The 22076-nt window shown below is 42.9% G+C and overlaps 1 protein-coding gene and 1 non-coding gene across 4 annotated transcripts; both read right to left on the bottom strand.

Annotated features, from left to right (window-relative positions):
• Nucleotides 1-3184: 3184 nt before the first annotated feature.
• Polr3c (RNA polymerase III subunit C) lies at nucleotides 3185-21922 on the bottom strand. Of its 3 annotated transcripts, none has more exons than XM_085677952.2 (15): nucleotides 21749-21922; nucleotides 20285-20450; nucleotides 19030-19285; nucleotides 18746-18931; nucleotides 16636-16721; nucleotides 11249-11353; nucleotides 11042-11134; nucleotides 9146-9226; nucleotides 8887-8938; nucleotides 7624-7684; nucleotides 7099-7249; nucleotides 5852-5953; nucleotides 5687-5736; nucleotides 5017-5166; nucleotides 3185-3708 (listed from the first exon to the last, which is right to left on the bottom strand). In XM_085677952.2, exons 2-15 carry the CDS (start codon nucleotides 20429-20431, stop codon nucleotides 3627-3629), a joined length of 1602 nt encoding a protein of 533 aa, XP_085534078.1. In that variant the 5' UTR covers nucleotides 20432-20450; nucleotides 21749-21922; the 3' UTR covers nucleotides 3185-3626. The 3 variants fall into 3 exon arrangements, with proteins under 3 accessions (XP_085534078.1, XP_085534080.1, XP_085534079.1); XM_085677954.2 differs by lacking the exon at nucleotides 21749-21922 and adding an exon at nucleotides 21474-21734; XM_085677953.2 differs by lacking the exon at nucleotides 21749-21922 and adding an exon at nucleotides 21531-21734.
• LOC125409056 (small nucleolar RNA SNORA5) lies at nucleotides 19511-19646 on the bottom strand. The gene has a single exon (XR_007234666.1). It is a non-coding gene; the product is annotated as a small nucleolar RNA SNORA5 (small nucleolar RNA).
• Nucleotides 21923-22076: the final 154 nt, after the last annotated feature.

Below are 22076 nucleotides of genomic sequence, written 5' to 3'. Positions count from 1 at the left end.
CAATATGGGGGTAGGGTGGGCATGCACCTGCCATGGCAGGCTAGTGGAGGTCAGAGAAGCCGGTTCTCTCTTTCCTTCATGTGAGTCCACGGAATAACCTCAGGTTGTCACTGTCTGATTGGAATCAAGCCTACTCCATGAGATGGAACCCATGCCTGACACTTCCTGGGATAGCCAAGAACCTGAGACTAGATAGGCCATGGACCTAGGGGAAAACCAAACGCTACTGTCTGCTAAAGGAAGGTGGTGGTAGAATGACTCCTAATGACATACTGCCACACGCTTGGGCTCGTGCCTTGCTCAGCCATCATCACGGAAGCTCCTCCTGCAGGAGATGGGAACAAAGACAGAGACCCACAAATGGGCAATGTGTGGAGAGTGACAGGTCTTAGAGCATCTGGTTCTACACGGGATGTCTTCATCAGACCCTCTCCTCGTGACTCAGAGAACTCTGTGGAAGACAAGAAAAGGTCACAAGAGCCAGGGTGGGTGAGGACACCAAGGAAACAAGGCCTGGGCACAACAGGAATGGTACATACGTGAACGCAGAGGTCATGCTTCATGCATCTGAGTGGTCCAAATCGAACCCAAATGGGGTCCCGGCACTGAGAGGGGAAGTAGACACATACTGCACCCCTAACCCAGAAGCAATTACAAGGGATAACTTCTTGTAAAGGAAAAATTAGCTTTCTCCAACAGACTCTCACTGGGTAGACAAACCACACTTAAGGGCAGGCCCAGTAGATGACCAAAACAAATCAAACTTAATGGTATTTTTGGAGGCTTTTTTTCTTTTTCTTTTCTTCTTTTTTTTTTTTGTTTCATAATGTTTTGTCTGCAACTTTTTTCCCTTACAGATTTCTTGTTTATATATTATGATTTCCATTTTGTTTTTATGGGTTTTCTATGTGTGTCTTAACATCTGTGTTTCTTTTGTTCTTTGACTTTTTGTTGTTGTCTTGTCCTATTCTGGTTTGTTTTTATTTTATCTTATTTTTATTATTTTTATATGCCTGTTTTCTAATAAGAGTATGGATTTGGGTTGGTAGAGAAGTGGGGAGGATCTGGGAGGAACTGGCTCATCTTACTTATTTATTTGAGACAGGGTGTAGCTCTGGCTGTCCTGGGACTCACTCTTGTAGTCTCAAACTCAGAGATTCACTTGCCTCTTCCTCCCAAGTGAAGGGATAAAAGGCGCACGTTACTACTGCCTGGCTAAAAAGAATCTATATTGATACACAAATGTTGAAAGAATTGCAACATAACTAAGAAGAAACTAAAAGCCTTGTAAGCAACATTTAGCTGCATTAAGTGAATGCAAGCTACCGGGACAAACTGTACCCAAGATACTGACACCATCTAGAGTGGACCACAGAAAGGAGGAAAGGGGTAACTTTTGTGTTTACCATGTCCCAGACATTATATTATTATACGTGTTCCACACATATAATTTCAGCTGTGCTAGGAGCCTAGACCTGGTAAATATGTCTTTTGCTTATATATTCCGTATAACTGCTTGGATCATTTTACCTGCCAGTTCTGTAAACAGGTTTCCTTGCAGAGTATGCAGAGCATGTTTTAATCCTAGTATTTGTAAAGCAGAAGCTGGAAGATTGCTGGAAGTTTCAGGTTAGCTTGGTCTACACAGCGAGTTCCAGGCCAGCCTAGCTATATAGCAAGACCCTGTCTCAAAACCAAAACCAACAACAAAAAAGCCCCAAAAACTTCTTTTCATTTTCCCACAGCAGCCTTTGACATTCTGCACACTGTGTGCATGTGTTAAATGTTACAACTCAGTGAGATAGGTGTAGACTTTTATAAATGGAAATAACTACTTGGGAAGAAATTTCAGGGACTGTGATGGTTTGAATATGTCCCAGTTTCCTTTGGGGATTTGAATACTTGGTCCCTGACTGGTGGCACTGTTTGGGAAATTTAGAAAGTGTGGCCTTTTTGGAGGATGTTATAGGGTGTCTCAGTTAGGGTTTTATTGCTGTGAGGAGACACCATGACCACAGCAACTCTTATTTATAAAAGAAACACTTAATAGAGGTGGCAGCTTACAGTTCAGAGATTTAGTCCATTATCATCATGACAGGGAGCATGGTAGTGTGCAGGCAGACATGGTGCTGAAAGAGGAGCTGCTACCTTAATCCTACAGACAACAGGAAGTGGTCTGAGACATTGGGCATGACTTGAGCATATATGAGACCTCAAAGACCACCTCCACAGTGACACACTTCCTCCAATAAGGCCACATCAACTTTAACAAAGCCACACCTAAGAGTGCCACTCTTTGGGGCCCATTTTTTGTCAAACCACCCCACTGGGGCAGGCTTCCAGCTCCAGCCACCATGCCTTCATTCTGCCATCTTGGACTCTGACCCTCTGGAACTTAAAGCCCAGGTAAGAGTCTTCTTCTGCAAGACCCTTGGTCATTGTGTTTTATCACAATAGAAAGGTAACAATTCAGGGATGTTTCAACATGAGCTTGATTGACTTAATTTTTGTTTTGTTTTCTTAAGACAGGCTCTCACTCTATTGTCCACACTAGCCTGAAACTTATCAAAAGAGCCAGGCTGACCTTGAACTTGCAGAAATCCCCCATCTCAGCTTCCTTATTGGTGGGATCACAGGTGTGTCCCTTCGTGCCTGGCTTCGGTGGACTTTTTTGTATGTGTGGTGTGTGCACGTGTTGTACAGGTATGTGCATGTGTGTCCAGATCAGAAGTTGATGATTGGGTGCCTTCCTGGATTGCTTCCTATCTTATTTTTACATTTGTGTGCACGTGTGTATGTATGTGGCCACACTGTCCAAGTAGAGGTTAGAGGACAGTTTGTGGGAGTTTGTTCTCTTCTACCATATGGTTCTGGAGCTAGGTCATCAGCCTTGGTGGCAAGCTCCCTTATCCACCAAGTCACCATCTTGCTGGGCCTCCACCTTATTTGTTGAGCCGGGTCTTTCACTGAACCCGAAGCTCATCAATTTGTCTCGACTCGCTAGCCAATGAATCCCAGAGATGTGTCCATCTCCAGGTCTAGGGTGACAGGCATCACACCTAGATTTCACATGGGTACTGAGCTTCCTGAGTCAGGGCCTCATGCTTGAGCAGCAAGTGTGTCACCCCCGTAAGTCATCTTGTTGGCCCCTCAATGACTTCCTGATAAAAACTGACATATATAATTTATGATTAATCTAATTTATTTAAGGTTCTTCCCATTGCAAGAATTTGGTGAGAGAATATAGTGATGGGTATAAGTCTATTAACAAATTTTACAAAATATGTCAATCTCTTTTTGGTGTATCATGAACAGTAGGGAAAGACAGAAACGGGGGCTCAGAATCTGAAACTTAGCTGGGTGATATGGCACACTCTTTTAATTCCAGCACTCAGGAGGCAGAGGAAGACGGATTGCCAATGAGTTTGAGGCCAGATTGGTCTACAGAGCAAGTTCCAGGACAATCAGGGTTAAAGAAAGAATGCATCCAAGCACCTTCTTGTTGTTCTGTCTCCTAGATCTTTGAGAAGGAAGTTGGTTTCTGGTTGGGGATGTAGCTCAGTGGTACAGCACTTGACTAGCATGTGAAAGGCCCTGAGTTTGATCCTAGCGCTGCTTCCTCTGGGTCACGGTCTCTTCATGGTGCTCTCGATGTATGACTCCAGCAAGAAGATGGTTTCATCCACCTGGATCTCACTGGCATCCAACCTGAGTGAAAAAGTGAGACATTTGCCAGGGGTTAATGCTCATTAGTATATTCATGATTAGAGGCATGGGTGCGGCCATGCAGAATTACTTGCTCATTCCTGAGCGTGTGGAAAGAAGAGAACCAGGAGAGCCTTCCTCCATCTATATTTCTCCCACATCAGACACTGTGCAGCTGCTGAAGCCCCACAGGCAGCATCTTACTTTTCCTTACAACCATGAGAACGAACAGCACTTCTAAGAGCTGTGTGCTTTAAAACCATGAGAAAGTGAAGAGTTAGTGTTAATCAACAAGAGTGAGGGACTTCCCCAATCTGATAAAACCACAGCTAACACCACACTTAATGGTAAGAACTCAAGTTTCCTTCCTTAGATCAGGAACAATGCCAAAGTGTCCTTTCCAGTCTTCTGCTGGAGGTGATAGTCAAGACAATTAGGCAAGTTACAAAGAAAAAAAAATTACTAGAACTAATAAATTTATACAACCCCTCTTAATGAATAAAAGGAAATGAAGATGGAAGCATATTGCTATGAAACTATGAAAGGTCTCATGGCCCAGCAATGCATTTGGATTTTATACTGTAAAAAAAAAAATCAATAAATCATCTCAGCCAGGTGTGGTGACATACACTTGTTAATCCCAGCACTTTGGAGGTGGAGGTGGTAGAAGCAGCAGAATCAGTTCAAGGCTAGTATGGCTACATGAGACCTTTAGTCAGGAAACATAACCCTTCCAAACCAAAGGATGGGCAAACATGTGCACAAGCAAGGAAGCCAACAAATCATTTCAACTAGCAGAGGGATGCGGTCAACCACTTTAAAGGCAATAAATAGCCTGAAGGTTGGGGAGATGGACTGGAGGGTAAATTGCCTGCCATCCAAGTGTGAGGGAGGAACTGAGGCTGGAGTCCCAGAATACACACAAAGCCACACACACACACACGCCATAAGAGCATTGTGACACATGGTTTGTAAGATAAAGTTATTGCAAAGCTCTAGGTAAGAGGTAATGAAGAACCAAGATGAAATGCCAGACTTGAGGCTGAAGTAAAATTTTTCAGTACTTGGTGAATGACAGAGTACAGCCCTGGCTGTCCTGGATCAGGCTGGCCTCGAACTCATAGAGATCTATGCCTCTGGAGTGTTGGGATTAAAGGCGTGTGCCACCAAGTCTGGTAGGCTCAATTCTTTTAATTAGGCTAGGAAAGCGACCCTACACTTAGGTATGCTCACTAAACTGAAGGAGATTAGGCGGCGAATTGTATTTGCTTGAAAGGCATCGTCAAGCAGAGTCTGGATCCCACCACTTACTTGTTAACGTTGCGTTTCAGCGTCTCCAGCTGCTGCCGCTCAGGGGCTGTGATCATCTCCTCTATCTCCTGCAGCTGCACCTCCTCTGCACCCGTGGCCTGCATTGATGCAATGATGGCTTCTACCCTCTGAGACTTTTCTAGTAGCCGCCTATCAGACAGACAGAGCTTTGATGTATTTCCTTATCTCTGAGATTCTCCTGCCCTCTATCTCAGAGGCCAGTTCCTTCCTTCCATGTTTCAGCTACAGACTCTGCCCATAACTTAATCACAAACATAACTTTGTTCCTGAAACATTTATTGCCTCTTAGTTGCACTTAAACTCTGGGGTCAAGCACATGCCTCATAATTTGCGAAAGTATTTAATTGGGGGTATAGTCAACAAGTGTAAACTAAGGCATGGCTATGCCAACCCAAACCTATGACTCAATGCCACTCACTGTGTATTGGGCTACTGTTGCCATTTCTAGAGCAAGTTTCCCTCAGGCTTGGACCTTGAAGAATGTAAGTGAAAATGTGCTGGGGCACAGAGGTACCGGGTAAAGGAGAACTGTCACCATGTATAAGTGTTTTAGTTATTGGTTCAGTGGAAAAATAATAAAAAAACCAAGCTATGTCTGACAGAGAGAGAGGAAAAGAGAAATGCGGAGATTCAATGGAGACGCACTCACTTGTTCTCCTTCGTTTCAAACTGCCGCCTTTCTATCAAGTTGGCTATGCTCTGAGGAAAGAGAAGACAGGTAAGAAATGCCAATGGTTCTGTTTAAGTGGTGTGGAGTGGTGAGGGAAAAGGGCGAGGCCATCTACGAGGGATGGGAGAAAACCCGCAGGGTTACCTTATAACACCTGTGCAACAGCATCCTGGCAGCCGACAGCACATTCACGGTGTACAAATAGAAGGTCCTGGATGGCGCGTGGTCTGGGGTTTTAGGAATTTCCTGTTTGTCCGCAGAGATAAAGAGACTGTTCTTTGGAACTGGTAAAGCAAACCCCCACCCACCTGGCACTGTCAGTCCTCATTTCTAATACTTTGCTTTCCTGGCCAATCAGTAGTGACTCTGTTTATGACATAATCAGCTACATGAAGCAGGGTACCTAGCTTTCCATTTTTCTATCAGCATCCTGAATAAAAGAGAAAGCAATTAATATTTACTGAGGAAACTCTACACAGGCCAGGTGGATTGTATTTGATTTTCATAATAGACTTTATTTATTAATAATTGAGACAGTATGATACTGTTAAGCATATGCTGGCCTCAAATTTTTAATCCTTCAGCCTCAGCCTCCTCTGTACTGTACTGGGATTATAGGCATCTTTTTATTTTTAATTTTTTAAATATTTATTTATTTATTTATTTATTTATTATGTATACAATATTCTGTCTGTGTTTATGTCTGCAGGCCAGAAGAGGGCACCAGACGTCATTACAGATGGTTGTGAGCCACCATGTGGTTGCCAGGAATTGAACTCAGGACTTTTGAAAAGAACAGGCAATGCTATTAACCACTGAGCCAACTCTCCAGCCCTGTACAGGGATTATAGGTACACACTACCACAGCCGGTCCAAACCACTGTCCTTACAGCATCATCCACTGCCATTTTACAGATACAAAATGACGGCGGTTGACCTGCTTGAAGTGACTCCAAAATCCATTCAACCTGCTTCCTCAAAGGGTCCCCAACATAGTTCTACAAGAATCAAGATATGTTGAATGAGTTACTTACTCCATTACAGATTTAAAGCTCTCAGGAATAATGGGCTGGATAGGGCAGGGGAGTTAGAGCTGTGAGCTGATTTCTTGAGTGTCATCTGTCTCTTATCAAGTCAGTTAAACTCTACACGATCCTATATGGGTTTGCCACGCCTGTGTTAATCTTTTTCTTTTCTTCTGTTTCAGAGGTGGCTATAGTATCCGCCTGGGGACCCAGAGTAATTTCCTCAGGAGTTTCTCCTGCCATGGCCAGCCATGCTGAACAGCAGCTACTAAAGCCGTGGCCACCTAGAGTGATAGTGGGAGTTCTCTACTAAAGCCGTGGCCACCTAGAGTGATAGTGGGAGTTCTCTACTAAAGCCGTGGCTACCTGGAGAGATATGAAGTTTTCTGAGAGCATCTTATACAACATATCCTTTGCCTCCTTTGCAGGAATCATTGCAAAGTCCTCCACCTGCTTCTGCTCCAGGTATTTCTTCTGCAATACCAGACGAAATATTCTGGCACAGCGAGACCCAAATCTGGAAGAACAGAGAACCACAGGGTATACTTTAGCTCCTGGTCTCAGAGTACGGACTTACTAATCCACATGTGGGGTCAGGAGTAGAGAGGAACAGTGCTCAGAGTTCTTTTACAGCTCCAGAAGTTGGTAATAGTACTGTTAATCATAACTTGTCACCAAATGCCAACTACTTTGTGTGTCACAGATCTTGTATTACAGAGTTTTGGGTGCTGGTTAATTTGCCTAGCTAGGAATTAGTTTTATAGTGAAGAATAGTTCTACTGGAAAGAAGAGACCAAGTGTGGCAGGGTATGCCATCAAAACCAAATTACCTGTCCAATGGGGTGTGGAGAGGAAGTGTCTGAGCCCAACCCCAATCAGTGGCCCTCTTACCTCTCCTGGATGACAGACTCCAGAGTCGCAGTGGCCAGGGATGCTAATGCCTTATGGAGGTCTTTATGTAGAGGATTAAGGGCATTCAGTAATGTTTTGGCCTCATCATCATGAACTTAGCTTCATGACTAAACTCCTAATTTATAACTAAAAATTAAATAATACTTTGCCTTTTACATTTCATGTATGATATATAAGTATATTAACATTTGGAAGGATTTTGCTTAAGTAAACTTATTTTTTATTTTTACTTTATGTGCATAAGTGTTTTGCCTGTATGTCTGAGGGTATTAGATTTTGGAGTTACAGACAGCTGTTAGCTGCCATGTGAGTGTTGGGGATTGAACCTGGGTCCCCTGGAAGAGCAATCAGTGCTCTTAACTACTGAGTCATCTCTCCAGCCCCTCTCTTCTTCTTGTGAGACAGGGTCTTGCTATGTAGCCCAGATTGACTTGAAACATTTGACTTTTCTGCCTCGGCTCCAAACTGCTCCAACTGTAAGCAGTTAGCACAACTCTCCCCTTTCCTAGCTCTCTGCCTCAGCTCTACCAACTTCCTTCTTCCTCTCTTGCAGAGCTGGTGATCTGGTCCAGCGCTTTGCACAATGTGTGTGAGGTGCTATAAGCAACGACAGTTGTAGCACAAGTAATAAAAACCCAGAGACAGATACTGGGGTTCAACTTGAAGGTCAGAAAAGCAAAGCAGTCAGCCACTAGAGAGCTCTTGCCTCTATGAAATTTTCAGATTGAAAGAAGAGCGAGTTCCTGTCTTAGCCCACCTTCTATTCCTCTCTAGCGCTGGGATTAAAGGTGTGCACCACCACCACTGGGCCTGGATGGCTGACTAGTGTAGCTGTTTTGCATTCTGATCTTCAGTCAAGTTTTATTTATTAAAATACAAATGAATATCACTACAGACAGTCCCAGGCTTTTATATTTTAATTAATAAAACTCACTGAAAATTCACAGAAAAATTAAGAAAGTTATTTCAATTTTTGAACTTGTTTAGTATATTAGGATTGACGAATTCCTTTCCTGTGGTGGCACACGCCTCTGCTTCCAGCACTTGGGAAGTGAGGCAAGAGGATCAGGGCTTCAGCGCTAACATTTAAGCTACGCAGTGGGTTCGAGACCAGCCTAGGCAACATGAGACTGTTTCAATAACAACAACAACAAAACCAAGAACACCCCCACCAATTTTTCCTAGGTTACCCCTGTTTCCTAACTCAGGGGTCCTGACAGAACAGGCAGCTGGGAAGGATACTGATGACATACATTCCTCCACCGCTGTCGCCAGACTTTCCAATAAACTCTAGCTGTTAAAAGAGAGCGAATGGTGTTAATTGAATGTAAAGTCTAGTGATTAATTCTTTCCTATAGACCAACTCTGAAGCAAACAGCTCCTGCCAGACAATGACGACTTTGTCTGGGACAGCTAAGCAGACAAAAGGACTCTAGTGAAATATTAGGATTCAGTGGCAGAGATAAATTATAAACAGACCAAGTGGGTGGGGAAGACTTACTGGGTCATCTGCCAACAGCGTAAGGTATTGATCGAGGACTTGCTTAGAGATGTTATAGCCAACAGGCAGGGACTTGAAGATCTGTGGAACAGAAGGGGATGCTGGAAGTGGGGCCTGGGAATGCAGAACTGTTAACATGTCACTCCAGCTGTCCTAATTCAGATTTCAAAACATAAAAATGTCTAAAAAATTCATATATTACTGTTTATAAGAGTAAAAGAAAGGCCGAGAGGGACACATGCCTTTAATCTCAGAACTGGGGAAACAGAGGCAGGCAGATCTCTGAGTTTGGGGCTAATCTACATAGTGCATTCTAAACAGCCAGCACTACATAGTCAGACTCTGATAGAAACAACCCAAATGTCCAGTGATGAATGATTAGACTAACCAAGTACAGTGCTGTGTGCCTGTAATTAATCCTGGCTACCCCAAAGGTTGGGTTAGGAGATTATGGGTTGTTGTGTAGCCATAGCCTCCAAAGTTAAACCTTTCATTCTGCAGGGAGGCTCTTAAGACTCTAGAAGCTAAAACTTACAAGGCTCAGGAAACTCATGAAATTTACAAGGGTTACGAACTCAGGAAGTAGGGCCTTTAATCATAGCACCAGGGAGACAGAGGCCAGCCTTGTCTACAGAGCAAGTTCTATGTCAGCAGAGACCCTGCCTCAAACTAACCAATTACAAAAATTTAGAAACAATATAAATTATAGTAACAACATTTAAATAAGTATAATTATAAAAGTAATAGAAATGTAATGTTTCAACCGCCAAGGCTTTCATCAGAACCCATATATAGATATATAACGGTAAGACAGCTTTCCCTGCTGCTGTCCAGCCTAGCTTTGAACTCCTGAGCTCAAGCAATCCTCAGCAGCCTTCTGAATAGGTAGGAGTCCAGGGATGTCAACACACCTGGCTACTAGTATCTTAAAACAATGAGAAATAAATTGTACTTGACAGTTATTTAACTTGACTTAAGGATTTTTTTTTGGAGATTTACTCATTTGTTTTTTTGAGACAAAGTTTCTTTGTGTAGCTCTGGCTGTTACTTTATAAACCAGTCTGGCCTTGAATTTAGAGATCCACTTGCCTCTGTGTCCTGAATGCTGGGATTAAAGACATGTGCTACCGTGCCTGGTTTTATTTAAAAATTTTCTTACATGTATATGCTTTGCCTGCATGAATGTATGTATATCATGTGTGCAGTGCCCAGGGAAGCCAGAAGTGGGAATAAGATCCCTTTGAGTCGGAGTTACAGACTCCTGGGCGCTGCCTTTGTGTGCTGAGAACTGAGCCCGAGTCCTCTGGAGAAGCAGCCAGTGCCCTCAAACACTGAGCCACATCTCCAGATCCAATGACTTGACATTTTAAAAAGTTGGATCTTAAGTGGTTAAACGTTTTAGTCTTACCATTTCCAAGAAATTCTTGCTCCACTCCAAACAAGAGAAAACCCCTTTGCCCTAAGGCACAGGCACCAACACAAGCCTACAAGCTACGTCTAATAACTGCTATAGTACCTGTGTCTAATAACTGCTATAGTACCTGTGTCTAATAACTGCTATAGTACCTGTGTCTAATAACTGCTATAGTACCTGTGTCTAATAACTGCTATAGTACCTGTGTCTAATAACTGCTATAGTACCTGTGTCTAATAACTGCTATAGTACCTGTGTCTATCAGGAAGCCAACACGGAGATGGGAAGCTGAACCAGGAGTGCTGGTGCAGACCCTGAACTCAGCACTGGGGAGGCAGAGGCAGGTAAATCTCTGATTTCAGTGACAGCAGGGCAACACAGGAAGTTCCAGGATATCCAGGGCTACATAGAAAGACCAAAACAAAACAAAACCCCAAACACAACAACAAAACAAAAACTGAAAAAAGAAAATTGAAGTATACCTCATGAGAGGACAGTGGCTGGGTATACGGGGCACTAGAGGGGGTGGTGATCTCACTCATCCGCAGCATTGTCCGCACAATCTCACTGCTTGTCTGAAAAAATAAACTAGAATTCAGAATTCACTGTCGCTGCCTCTGAACCAGGGGCCACATCTGACAACCACCTGGATGATCGACCTTACTCCTTGCTGAACACTGGTCCATTACCTGGTCCATTCGGTTTGCAACTGCACTCACAATTGCTTGGTTACAGAAGTGTTGGTGGAATCTCTCAAGGTTGACTTGCCAATAAATCCCATCATCTGGAATGGGCTGAGAAGAGAAAAGGAGAAGAAACATTAAAACACAATGTAAAATTTTAGATTTTTCAACAAAATAGATAAACTTTTATCCAAACTAACCAAAAGGCAGAGAGAGATTATCCAAATTAACAAAATCAGAAATGAAAAGAACAGACACGAAGGGAATACAGAGGATCATTGGGTCATATTTTGAAAACCTGTACTCCACAAAATTGGAAAAAAAATTAAAGGAAATGGACAACTTTCTGGATAAATATCACTTACCAAAATTAAATCAAGACCACACAAGCAAATTAAACAGACCTATAACTGCTGAAGAAATAGAAACTGTCATCAAAAGCCTCCCAACCAAAAAAAGCCCAAGACCAGATGGTTTCAGCTCAGAATTCTACAGAACTTTCAAAGAGAACTAATACCAATACTCCTCAAATTATTCCACACAATAGAAACAGAGGGAACATTGTCAAACTCTTTTTATAAGGCTACAATTACCCTGATACCCAAACCACAGAAAGACAATACTAAGAAAGAGAATTACAGACCAATCTCACTCATGAACATTGATGCAAAAATACTAAATAAAATATTAGCAAATTGAATCCAAGAACACATCAGAACCATCATCCACCATGACCAAGTCGGCTTTATCCCACAGATGCAGGGATGGTTCAACATACGAAAATCTGTCAACGTAATTCACCATATAAACAAGTTGAAAAATAAAAACCACATGATCATCTCATTAGATGCCAAAAAAGCATTTGACAAAATACAACATCCCTTCATTATAAAGGTCTTGGAAAGAGCAGGGATACAAGGAACATACCTAAACATAATTAAGGCAATATACAGCAAGCCAACAGCAACATCAAAATAAATGGAGAGAAACTCCCAGCGATTCCACTGAAATCAGGAACAAGATTGTCCACGCTCTCCATATCTATTCAATATAGTTCTTGAGGTCCTAGCTAGAGCAATAAGACACAAAAAGAAAATCAAGGGGATACAAATTGAAAAAGAAGAATTGAACGCTCACTGTTTGCTGATGATATGATAGTTTACATAAATGATCCCGAAAATTCTACCAAGGAACTTCTACAACTCATAAATACTTTCAGCAATGTAGCAGGACACAAGATTAATTAAAAAAAAATCAGTAGCCCTCCTGTACACAGATGATAAAAGGGCTGAGGAAGAAATCAGAGAATCAACACCCTTCACAATAGCCACAAATAGCATAAAATATCTTGGAGTAACTCTAATAAAAAGAGTGGAAGACTTGTATGACAAGAACTTTAAATCTTTGAAGAAAGAAATTGAAGAAAATACCAGAAAGTGGAAAGACCTCCCATGCTCTTGGGTAAGCAGAATCAATATAGTAAAAATGGCAATCTTACCAAACGCAATTTACAGATTCAACACAATGCCCATCAAAATCCTAGCAAAATTCTTCAAAGACCTCGAAAGAACGGTACTCAACTTCATTTGGAGAAGTAAAAAACCCAGGGTAGCCAAAACAATCCTGGGCAATAAAAGAACTTCTGGAGGCATCACAATCCTTGACTTCAAACTCTACTACAGAATTACAGTACTGAAAACAGCCTGGTATTGGCATAAGAACAGACAGAAGGACCAATGGAACTGAATAGAAGACCCAGATATCAATCCACACATCTTTGAACACCTGATATTTGATAAAGAAGCAAAAAATATCAAATGGAAAAAAGAAAGCATATTTAATAAGTGATGCTGGCATAACTGGATATCAACATGTAGAAAAATGAAAATAGACCCATATATATCACCATGCACAAAACTCATAACCTGAACCTGGAAGCAACCTAAATGCCCCTCGATCAAAGAATGGATAAAAAAAATGTGGTACATTTACACAATGGAGTATTACACAGCAGAAAAAAATAACAACAGCTTGAATTTTGCAGGAAAATGGATGGAGCTAGAGAACATTATTTTGAGTGAGGTAACCCAGACACAGGAAGACAATTATCACATGTACTCACTCATAGGTGGTTTTTAACCATAAAGCAAAGAAAGTCAGCCTATAAGCCACAACCCCAGAGAACTTAGACAACAATATGGACACTAAGAGAGACTCACATAGATCTAATCTACATGGGAAGTAGAAAGCAGAAAAAGACAAGATCTCCTGAGTAAATTGGGAGCATGGGGACCTTTGGGGAGGATTGAAGAGGGGAGGTGGAGAGGTAGGGAGGGGAGCAGAGAAAAATGTAGAGCTCATTAAATATAATAAAAAAAACTCCCCCCCCCAAAAAAAAGATTTTAGATTTTTAAAGTTCCATTTGTTTTGATATACTGTGGCAAATAAATGGGTTAGAGAAAAAGAATTCAAGAGTATGGGTTAGTGTGCCCTGGTAAATTCTAACTCAAGTTCCCGAACTCACTTTCCTCTTGTTTCCTGTTAATTCTTGTCCATTACCCTCAAACATACATGTATGTATCTGTAGCAAGTGCATGCTTGGTGTCTGTGTACTCCAGAAGTGGATATTAGATCCCCTGGGACTGGAGTTACAGATAGTTTTAAGCTATCATGTGGGTGATAGGAACCAAACCTGGGTCCTCTGCAAAGGCAAGTGCGCTTAACTGCTGAACTATCTCTCCAGCCCCTCAAGATTTCTTTCTATGTGCGTCTGCCGCATGTGTGTGGGGGTCCAAGGTGGCCAGAAGGTGATGAATTACAGACACAGGTGTTAGGAATCTAGTTCTGGTCTTCTGGAAGAATAGGAGGTGCTCTTAACAGTGAAGATCTTTCTAGACCATAGACATCTACTTTTGTTGTTTTCTGAGATAGTGTCTCTCCTGAAGTTTGAACTTACCAAGTAGGCCAGGATGGCTAGTGAGCCCCAGGGACCTTCCTGTGATTTTGGGTTGGGCCATATCCATAGCCTGAAGACTAACATTTGTAGATCAAATTTGTAGCTTTTAATAGCCCTTAGCTTGGCTTTTTTCTTCTTTTTTTTAGCCAGGGTCTCATGTAGCTCAGGCTAGCACTGAACTTACTACATAACTGAGGGTGACCATGAACTCTAGATCTTCTTGCCTCTATCTCCCAAGTGCTAGGATTACAGGCATTTACCACTACACCTAGCTAAAAAGTACTTCTGGTCATTAAATGGGTAAGAATGCAAGGAGGGAGAACACTGGGAAGAGTCTGGAGAAGTGCTGACAAGAGATGATAGTCTTGGGGGCTAGGGAGATGGCTCAGTAGATAAAAGCATTTGTTGTACAACCATTAGTACCTGAGTTTGAACCCCAGCACCCACATAACAAGTCAGACGTGATCTCATACATGCCTGTAATTTCAGCACTGTAAGAGCAAAGGGTTGTTGGGGTCAAGAAAAACAAACAAACAACAACGAACCCACAAGACCCAGGTTCAGGGAGAGAACATGCCTCAAAGGATAAGTAGGGATTGCTAGAGACCATCTGATGCTCTCCTGTGGCTCCAGTGTGTATCTGCACAGGCATGTGTACCAACACATGTACATATAATCCCCCTCTAAACACACACAAAGAGATAATATAGTCGCTTAGACTAGGGAGAGAACAGCAAAGGTAAGAATTAGCTGGATAAAAGAAAATTTTGGAAATTGGGCTGATATGTATTAGTGAGATATAAGAATTTCAAGGATTTGCCTAAACTTATGGTAGTATCTGTTATTTAAAAACAAAAGGAGGCTTAGGAGGGGCAGGTATATGGGAATGGGAAATCAATTATTCTGTGTTGGTTATGCTAATTTCTTTTTCTGTTGGGAGTATATGTGATTAATTCTACATCTAGGTATGGGTGGACGGTGTGTGTATGCATGTATGGTACTATGTGTGCCATAGCGTGTGTGTGGAGAGCAAAGAACAACTTCAGGGGTCAGTCTTCAAATTCTATCTTGCTCTGAGACAGGGTCTCTTTGATTCTTTATATAGCAGGACAGCTGGCCTGTGAGCTTCAGGAGATTCACTGGCTCCTGTCTCATCTCAGGAACACCTGGATTAGAGATGTGAGCTACCACACCTGGCTCTAAGTGGGTTCTAGTTTCTCATGCCTGTGCAGCAGCTGATTTACCTTCCGAATTATTGCCCCAGCTCCTGGCCATGTTTTTGAAATGCTTTTTTATTTTATTTTATTTTAATTTGTTTAAAAATAGGGTCTTCTTATGTAATAGGCTGGTCTTGAATTTGCAGCAATCCTCCTGTATCAGTCTCTCTAGTACTGGGATACAAAGCATGCACCACCATACTTGGTTTGAGATGTTCATTAGCCATCTTTATAGGGGTGCACATAACAGTTCAGGCTTAAACACATTTTTCTAGACTTAGGCCTCACCACTAATCCTCATAGGTCTATGTGTTCCTGCCATACTGAAATCTTGAACTTTATCTAAGTTTCTTTCTTTTTTCTTTTTGGTGGGGGTAGGGTTTCATGTAACCCAGGATGGCCTTAGACTTACTTTGTAGCCAAGGATAACCCTAAACTTCTGATTCTCTTGCCTCTACCTTCTGAGTGCTGGAATTATAGTTGTGCATCACCCACTTATGGTTTGTTTTGTTTGAGACAGGGTCTCACTGTGTAGCTCTGGCTGTTCTGGAACTTATTATGTTGACCAGACTGGCTTCTAATTCACAGAGATCTGCTGGTCTCTCCTCCAAGTGCTGTGATTAAAGGCGTGGGTTATCACAATGGGGACCACTTCTGGTTTTATTTGGTACTGGGGAATCAAATTCAGACCTCACTCATGCCAGGCAAGCTAACTAACAGTTGGGCTGCATTCCTGGCCAAAGTCTCTCTTCTCTTTTTGAGACAAGGTCTCCCTGGGTAGCCTTGACTGCTCTGGAACTCACTATGTAGACCAGGCTGGCCTTGAACTCACAGAGATCTTCCTGGCTCTGCATCCCAAGTGCTGGGGCTAAAGGGATGCAATACCACACTAGCCCTGCTTCCTCTTTTGTGTAAGTTGGTCCCATTTTACAGTGAAATAAGTTAGCCTCAGAAGGGAATGGGACATTTCTTCCACGAAGTCCCTCCCGCTCTCAGGCGTTCTCACTGTTCCTTGGTAAAAAGAGGGCAGGGTAGAAATAAGCAGAGGAGGTAATAGAATTCCATTTCCATTGGTCTATTCCTGACCAACATTTACTGAAGCTCATAATCCTATTCCTTCTTAGCCAGAAACATTTAGGTTCTGTTGGCGCTTGTTATCCAAGGGCTGTTTCTGGGTGGCTCCAGGGTGAGGACCACTAATCAGAAAGCCCCATTATTACCTCTTTGTCATCTGGGCATTTTGGTTTCTTGGCCTTGGGCTCTCCAGCAGCATCTTCATCAGATGATCTCCTTCTCTTACCTTTTCCTGCCAAATAAAATACTGCACGATTAGATTATATATCATGTGATGACAAGAAATGAAGCCAGTGCCTTTTATCCCAGAGACGTATGTAGCTGCCTCAAGTTAGAGCTGTTTAGGAGACCAAGGAGCTGTAAGAAACTCAAATCAATGAGGGTATCATCTAAAACTCAGGATGTTTTAAAAAATCCAGTCTTAAAGTTGGGTAATCCCAGTATTGGGGAGGCAGAGGCAGGTGGATCTCTGAGTTTCAGGCCAGCCTGGTCTACAGAGTGAGTTCCAGGCCAGCCTGGTCTACAAAGTGAGTTCTATGATAGCTGGAGCTACATAGTGAGAACTTCTCTTGAAAAACTGAGGGGGGAAAAAAAAACCAAAAGCCAAAAACCAAAACCAAAGAAAATAAAATAAAAAATCAGGAAAAAATCCTGGGGCTAGAGAAATGGCTCAGTGCTTAAGAGCACTGGCTGTTGTTTCAGAAAATCTGGGTTTCTCAGTTCCCACACAGGAGCTCACGATTGTTTGCATCTAACTTCTGTTCCAGGGGATCCGACACCCTCACACAGACACACATGCAGGTAAAACATCAATGCATATAAAATAAAAATAAATTATTCAAAGAAAAAATAAAGAAAAAAGGAAGAAAGGAAGGAAGGAAGGAAGGAAGGAATAAAAAGCATAGCCCTCGCCATCAAACTGCCTGCCCTCCTATGTGTCCTTTCAGTGAAAGGCACCATTACGATCCCATGGGTGCAGGTCAGACACACAGACGTCATTCTTGATACTTTTCTTATTTTTGTTTTTGGAGACAGGGTTTCTTTGTGTAACAACCCTGGCTGTCCTGGAACTGGCCTTGACCACACAGAGATTCGCCTGCCTCTGTTTCCTGGGTGCTGGAATTAAGGGCATGTGCCACCACTGCCCAGCAATACTTGTCTTCTTACAGCTTCTATATCTACTTTCTCGTTAGTCTGTCTCACTTACCTTTGCCCTATCCTTTCAGCCTTTATGAGACAGTTTACAATGTAAGTCAGATCATGTCACGTTCCTGCTTAAAACCTGAGTAGTCTCCCTTTGCTCTTAGGTTAAAGAACAGATACTCTACAATGCCGTGTTTATCTAGTTCCTCCATGTTCTCGCCTTCTTTCAAGTTTCTCTGAACTTTGCTCGCTTTGCTTCAACAATGACCTTTCACTTTCTTTAATGCTCAGTTTCTTTTTCTTATTATACACTAGTCTTAAAAATACTCATCTTGGCTAGGCAGTGGAGACACACACCTTTAATACTAGTACTTTGGAGGCAGGGGCAAGTGGATCTCTGTGAGTTTGAGGCCAGCCTGGTCTACAAGAGCTAGTTCTAGGACAGGTTCCCAAAGCTACAGAGAAACCTTATCTTGAAAAAAAACCAAAAAAGAAAAGAAAATAAACCCAAACAAAAAAACCCAAACAAACAAACAAACAAAACAACCCCCCCCACCCCCGCCGCAAAAAAAAAAACAAAACAAAACCTCATCTTTGCTGGGTGGTGGTGACACACACCTTTAATCCCAGCACTTGGGAGGCAGAGGCAGAGGCAGGTGGATCTCTCTGAGTTTGAGGCTAGCCTGGTCTACAGAAACAGTTCCAGGACAGGCTGCAAAGCGACAGAGAGAAACCCTGTCTCGAAAAACCAAACCAAACCAAACTAAACAAAAACCAAACTAAAATCATCTTCTATCGCTTACTTCTTCATCAAGATCCAGATCAAATTTCACTTTCTTAGAAAAGCATAAGCCTTCACTCACTTCACAAATCAGTTCCTCCATACCTAACTTCTCCACAGCCCTTATCATGGTGTATAACCTATCTCTGTGACTGATAATGTCTTCTAGGAAGGGAACACGGGTTTTCCATTATTTCCATATTACAAACTACAGTGACTGGCACACAGCAAGTACCTGGTCAACAATCACATGTTCATTCACATAAAAAAAAATCAGTCAAGAAGAATCCACAATTAGGGCAAAACACAGTTCAAGGATGAAAATTCCTTACCTATCAAGTTCAGTTTAGGAACTAGGTACATGTCCCTTTCATTAATGACAAGGGTCGGGGCAAGTGGTGGTGGCTCAGGGTCAGAACTGCCAGGGGCAGGAACCAGAGGACAGCGCTGTACAAAGTGTGTGTCTGCCAGTCGCATAAATGCATTTGATACCTCAGCGTAGTCCATGGTCTTGCCATCTGTACGACAGGAGGAAAGAGGCAGGTGAGAGGGCCTAAGAGAACAGCGTTGCCAGCCAACCTAGGCTTTCGCTCAGAGCTGTAGACCCAGTACTGACCCTCCATGGTCTCCGTGAGTCGGTCTGCTACTTTCTTCACCACAGCCGACATTGTCATTTTGCCATTCAACAGGAGCTCCTCAACAATCAGCTCGCCGGTGTCACTGTACAGCGTTTTGGTAGTATAGATGTACCGGGGATACCGAAGCATTCGCAACACCCGGCTACACTGGGCTTCATATTCCACCACACTGCGCTTATGCACACGATAGATCACCAGGTTATGGTGGATGAGGACACAAAGGGCTTTTTTCACCTAGATGGGACCCAAAGAAAGAGAAGAAAGACCTGGAGCTACGTGGCTCATGACTGATGGCAATACTGCCCACCCCCGACAGCTTAGGAAGCATCCGATCACTAGCCAAGAGTTTTCTGAATCTTTTTGCACTTATTTTTAAACTGGGTCTGAGTTGAAACAACACAGACCCATCCCAACAGGACCTGCCTCTTGTCTGCACCAAGGACTCCTGTGCCTAGAGTACAATGTCTGCAGCCAAACTTATCCCCAGGTCCCAGGGCAGGGGACCCAGGGCCCATGAACAGCAGAACTTGTTGTGGCAGCCACCTGGGCCAGTTCCCGCCATGACAGGACAGGGACTGAATTTGACTTGACTGCACATAGGCTCTTACTTCCTCTTTGTATTAGTGTAGTTAATAAGAATCAAATGTCAGTGGAAGAGATCAAGAGAATATCCTTGATCTGTCTTTCTTCTAGTTTTCCATTTTGAATCAGGGTCTCACGGAGCCCAAGGTAGCCCTATACTTGTTCCGTAGCTGAGAATGACCTTGAACTTCGAGCTTTCACCTTTCAAGTGCTGGGATCATAAACAGAAATCACCACACCCAGTTTTATGAAGTGTTGGAGATCAAACCAGAACATTCTACATGCTATGAAGTCACTCCCCCAACTGAGCTACCTCCTCAGTCAGGACTACAACAAAAATCTTTCACGTCACAACTGACCTGTTTTGCCTATCATTTTTATTCCTCAAAGGCAGTGCCAGATTAGCAGACTTACTGTGAATGAATGAGTATGGCATGGAGACAGCAAAGACGAGCTAAGGACACTCTGAGGAGCAGCACGCTGGGGCCTAAGTACAATTCCACACCCCCACCCCACCCCATGGTGGTTCTGATCATAGGGCAGGCTTCTTTATTTTTATTTTCTAGGGGAAGGAGTACCACTGTTAAAAGGTGGCTGAAGGAAATGAACTAAAGAAGCAAAAGAGAGCAAACTGGTATTATCTAAACATACCTGGTCCAGGGATGTTTTTGTGTCACGGACAATTATTCTAAGAGGCTGGCTGCCAGTTCTGATTAGGTGGACTCCAATTTTTTCCACAATCTCACCAAAATGCTCTTGCAGCAATAAAGAGCAAAGTTTAATTTCTGCTTGAGTCATTGTGCCTGGAGCCTCAGAACTAGGAAAGAACAACGATATAAATTCACATATTTTTTTTTTCTAGAAGGCAACTTGACAATGCACACCAAAACCTTAAAATCTTGCATATATTTGCTTTAATACTTTAATTTTGGATCCTTTATTCCATGGAAATAATAATAAAAAAACATGCCATTTGTTCTCTTCATAATACTGGCTCTGTATACTAAAACAGTCCAGCATCTGTCAGTAAATTAAATGAGTATGCACTACGCCAATATTTAAAATGACTTTGCACACTATAATTAGCAAAACATTACTTAGAATGTGTAGTAGTAGAAACAATTGATATGGCTGGGTATGATGGTGTACACTGTATGCAATTCTAGCACTCAGGAGACAGAAACGAAAGGATCAATAGTTCCAGGCCAACCTGGGGTACAAAGTGAGTTCAAAGCCAGCCCGTGTTGGTCAGTGAGACTCTGGTGGAAACTAAACATCAAATGTATTTTCTAAAGTCAGGTATGGTGGTGCATGCCTGTAGTTATAGCTTGAGAGGTGAAGGTAGGAGGGTCAGGGGTTCAACGTTACACATTGAGTTCAGTGCCAGCCTGGCTACGTGAGACCCTGTCTCAAAAAGAAAAGTCATTTTCCTCTATATTCTGTTTACTTTTATGGGATTATATGTGGTTTCAATAATCTTTAAAGACTGGATTTACCTATTTATCTAGGTATGGGGACGCACATTTGTAACCAAGGCCCACCGGGGCTACATAATGTATACCAAACAAACTTGGTCCAGAGAGTGAGACCTCTTAAAAAAAAAAAGTGTGCAAATGACTTGCAATCTGTCATAGATACAAATAACCACGGTCCATGGCTCCGTGGGAGTACAAAGTATCATTCCCTAGCCATAAACTTCAATTTAGAAGCCAGGAAGTAAAGCTTTTCAACAGGGTGTTTCAATTAGGAGAAGTTACGTTCCCTTGAGAACCATATTAAATTTCTACTCCGTGACAAATGGGACACAAGCAGAAAAGGATGGAGCTGATTTATAAATTACCTCCCTATCACAAGTTCTTCCTGCCATTATTCATGTATTTCTCCAACGCTTTAGTACCTAAGTCTTTGTCCCTCTTGCCACGTTGTCGCAGAGGAGGCTATTTTACTTATCTACCCGTCTTTGGAGTACATTAGTTGACTACTACATTAGTTGACTTCCTTGAAAAGCGTTTCCAAGGCGCCTGGCTCCTTTCCCTTCATGCGAGTTCCTGTTCCGGACTTCGCTTCTTGGCCCTGAGTCAGGGCCTCCACATTCCGGCGGCGTTTTTCACTAACCTCAGGGTCAGTGCTAATTTAGAAGCTCCAAATGTTATCCTCCGGAGACCAGCAGCCTAAGCTCGGGGCCAGCCAGCCGACCCTTCTCCAAAGTACAGCACCATTGAGGCGGACGCGGAAGGGCTGCGCGCACGGGTCGCTCTAGCCGACAGTGTCGGTGGTTTCCGGGGACGCTCTCTCCTTCCTCTCGGTGGAAGGCTGGAGGACCGGCCAGGGGCTGTCTGAGGTGCCGGCGGGCGGGCTCTCCTCTGCCTCTGGTGCCGGGAGGCGGGCCTCGGGTCGCGCGGCCGCTGGCGGGCGGGTCTCTCGGGGCCGGGCGGACTCACGT

Source organism: Myodes glareolus, chromosome 17, assembly GCF_982192425.1.
Source record: "Myodes glareolus chromosome 17, mMyoGla1.1, whole genome shotgun sequence".
Classification (NCBI taxonomy): domain Eukaryota; kingdom Metazoa; phylum Chordata; class Mammalia; order Rodentia; family Cricetidae; genus Myodes; species Myodes glareolus.
Note: the sequence above shows the minus strand (reverse complement) of the source record. Positions and strands in the feature narration are given on the sequence as shown.

What these genes read in the sequence shown, in the direction of transcription:
- Polr3c (XM_085677952.2), bottom strand. Translation starts at nt 20,431, where the DNA reads ATGACTCAAGCAGAAATTAAACTTTGCTCTTTATTGCTGCAAGAGCAT. An exon ending in CGCTGTTGGCAGATGACCCA is followed by an intron (nt 8,939 to 9,145) that starts GTAAGTCTTCCC and finishes CTCTTTTAACAG; the next exon opens with CTAGAGTTTATTGGAAAGTC. An exon ending in GAGTCTGTCATCCAGGAGAG is followed by an intron (nt 7,250 to 7,623) that starts GTAAGAGGGCCA and finishes CTGTTCTTCCAG; the next exon opens with ATTTGGGTCTCGCTGTGCCA.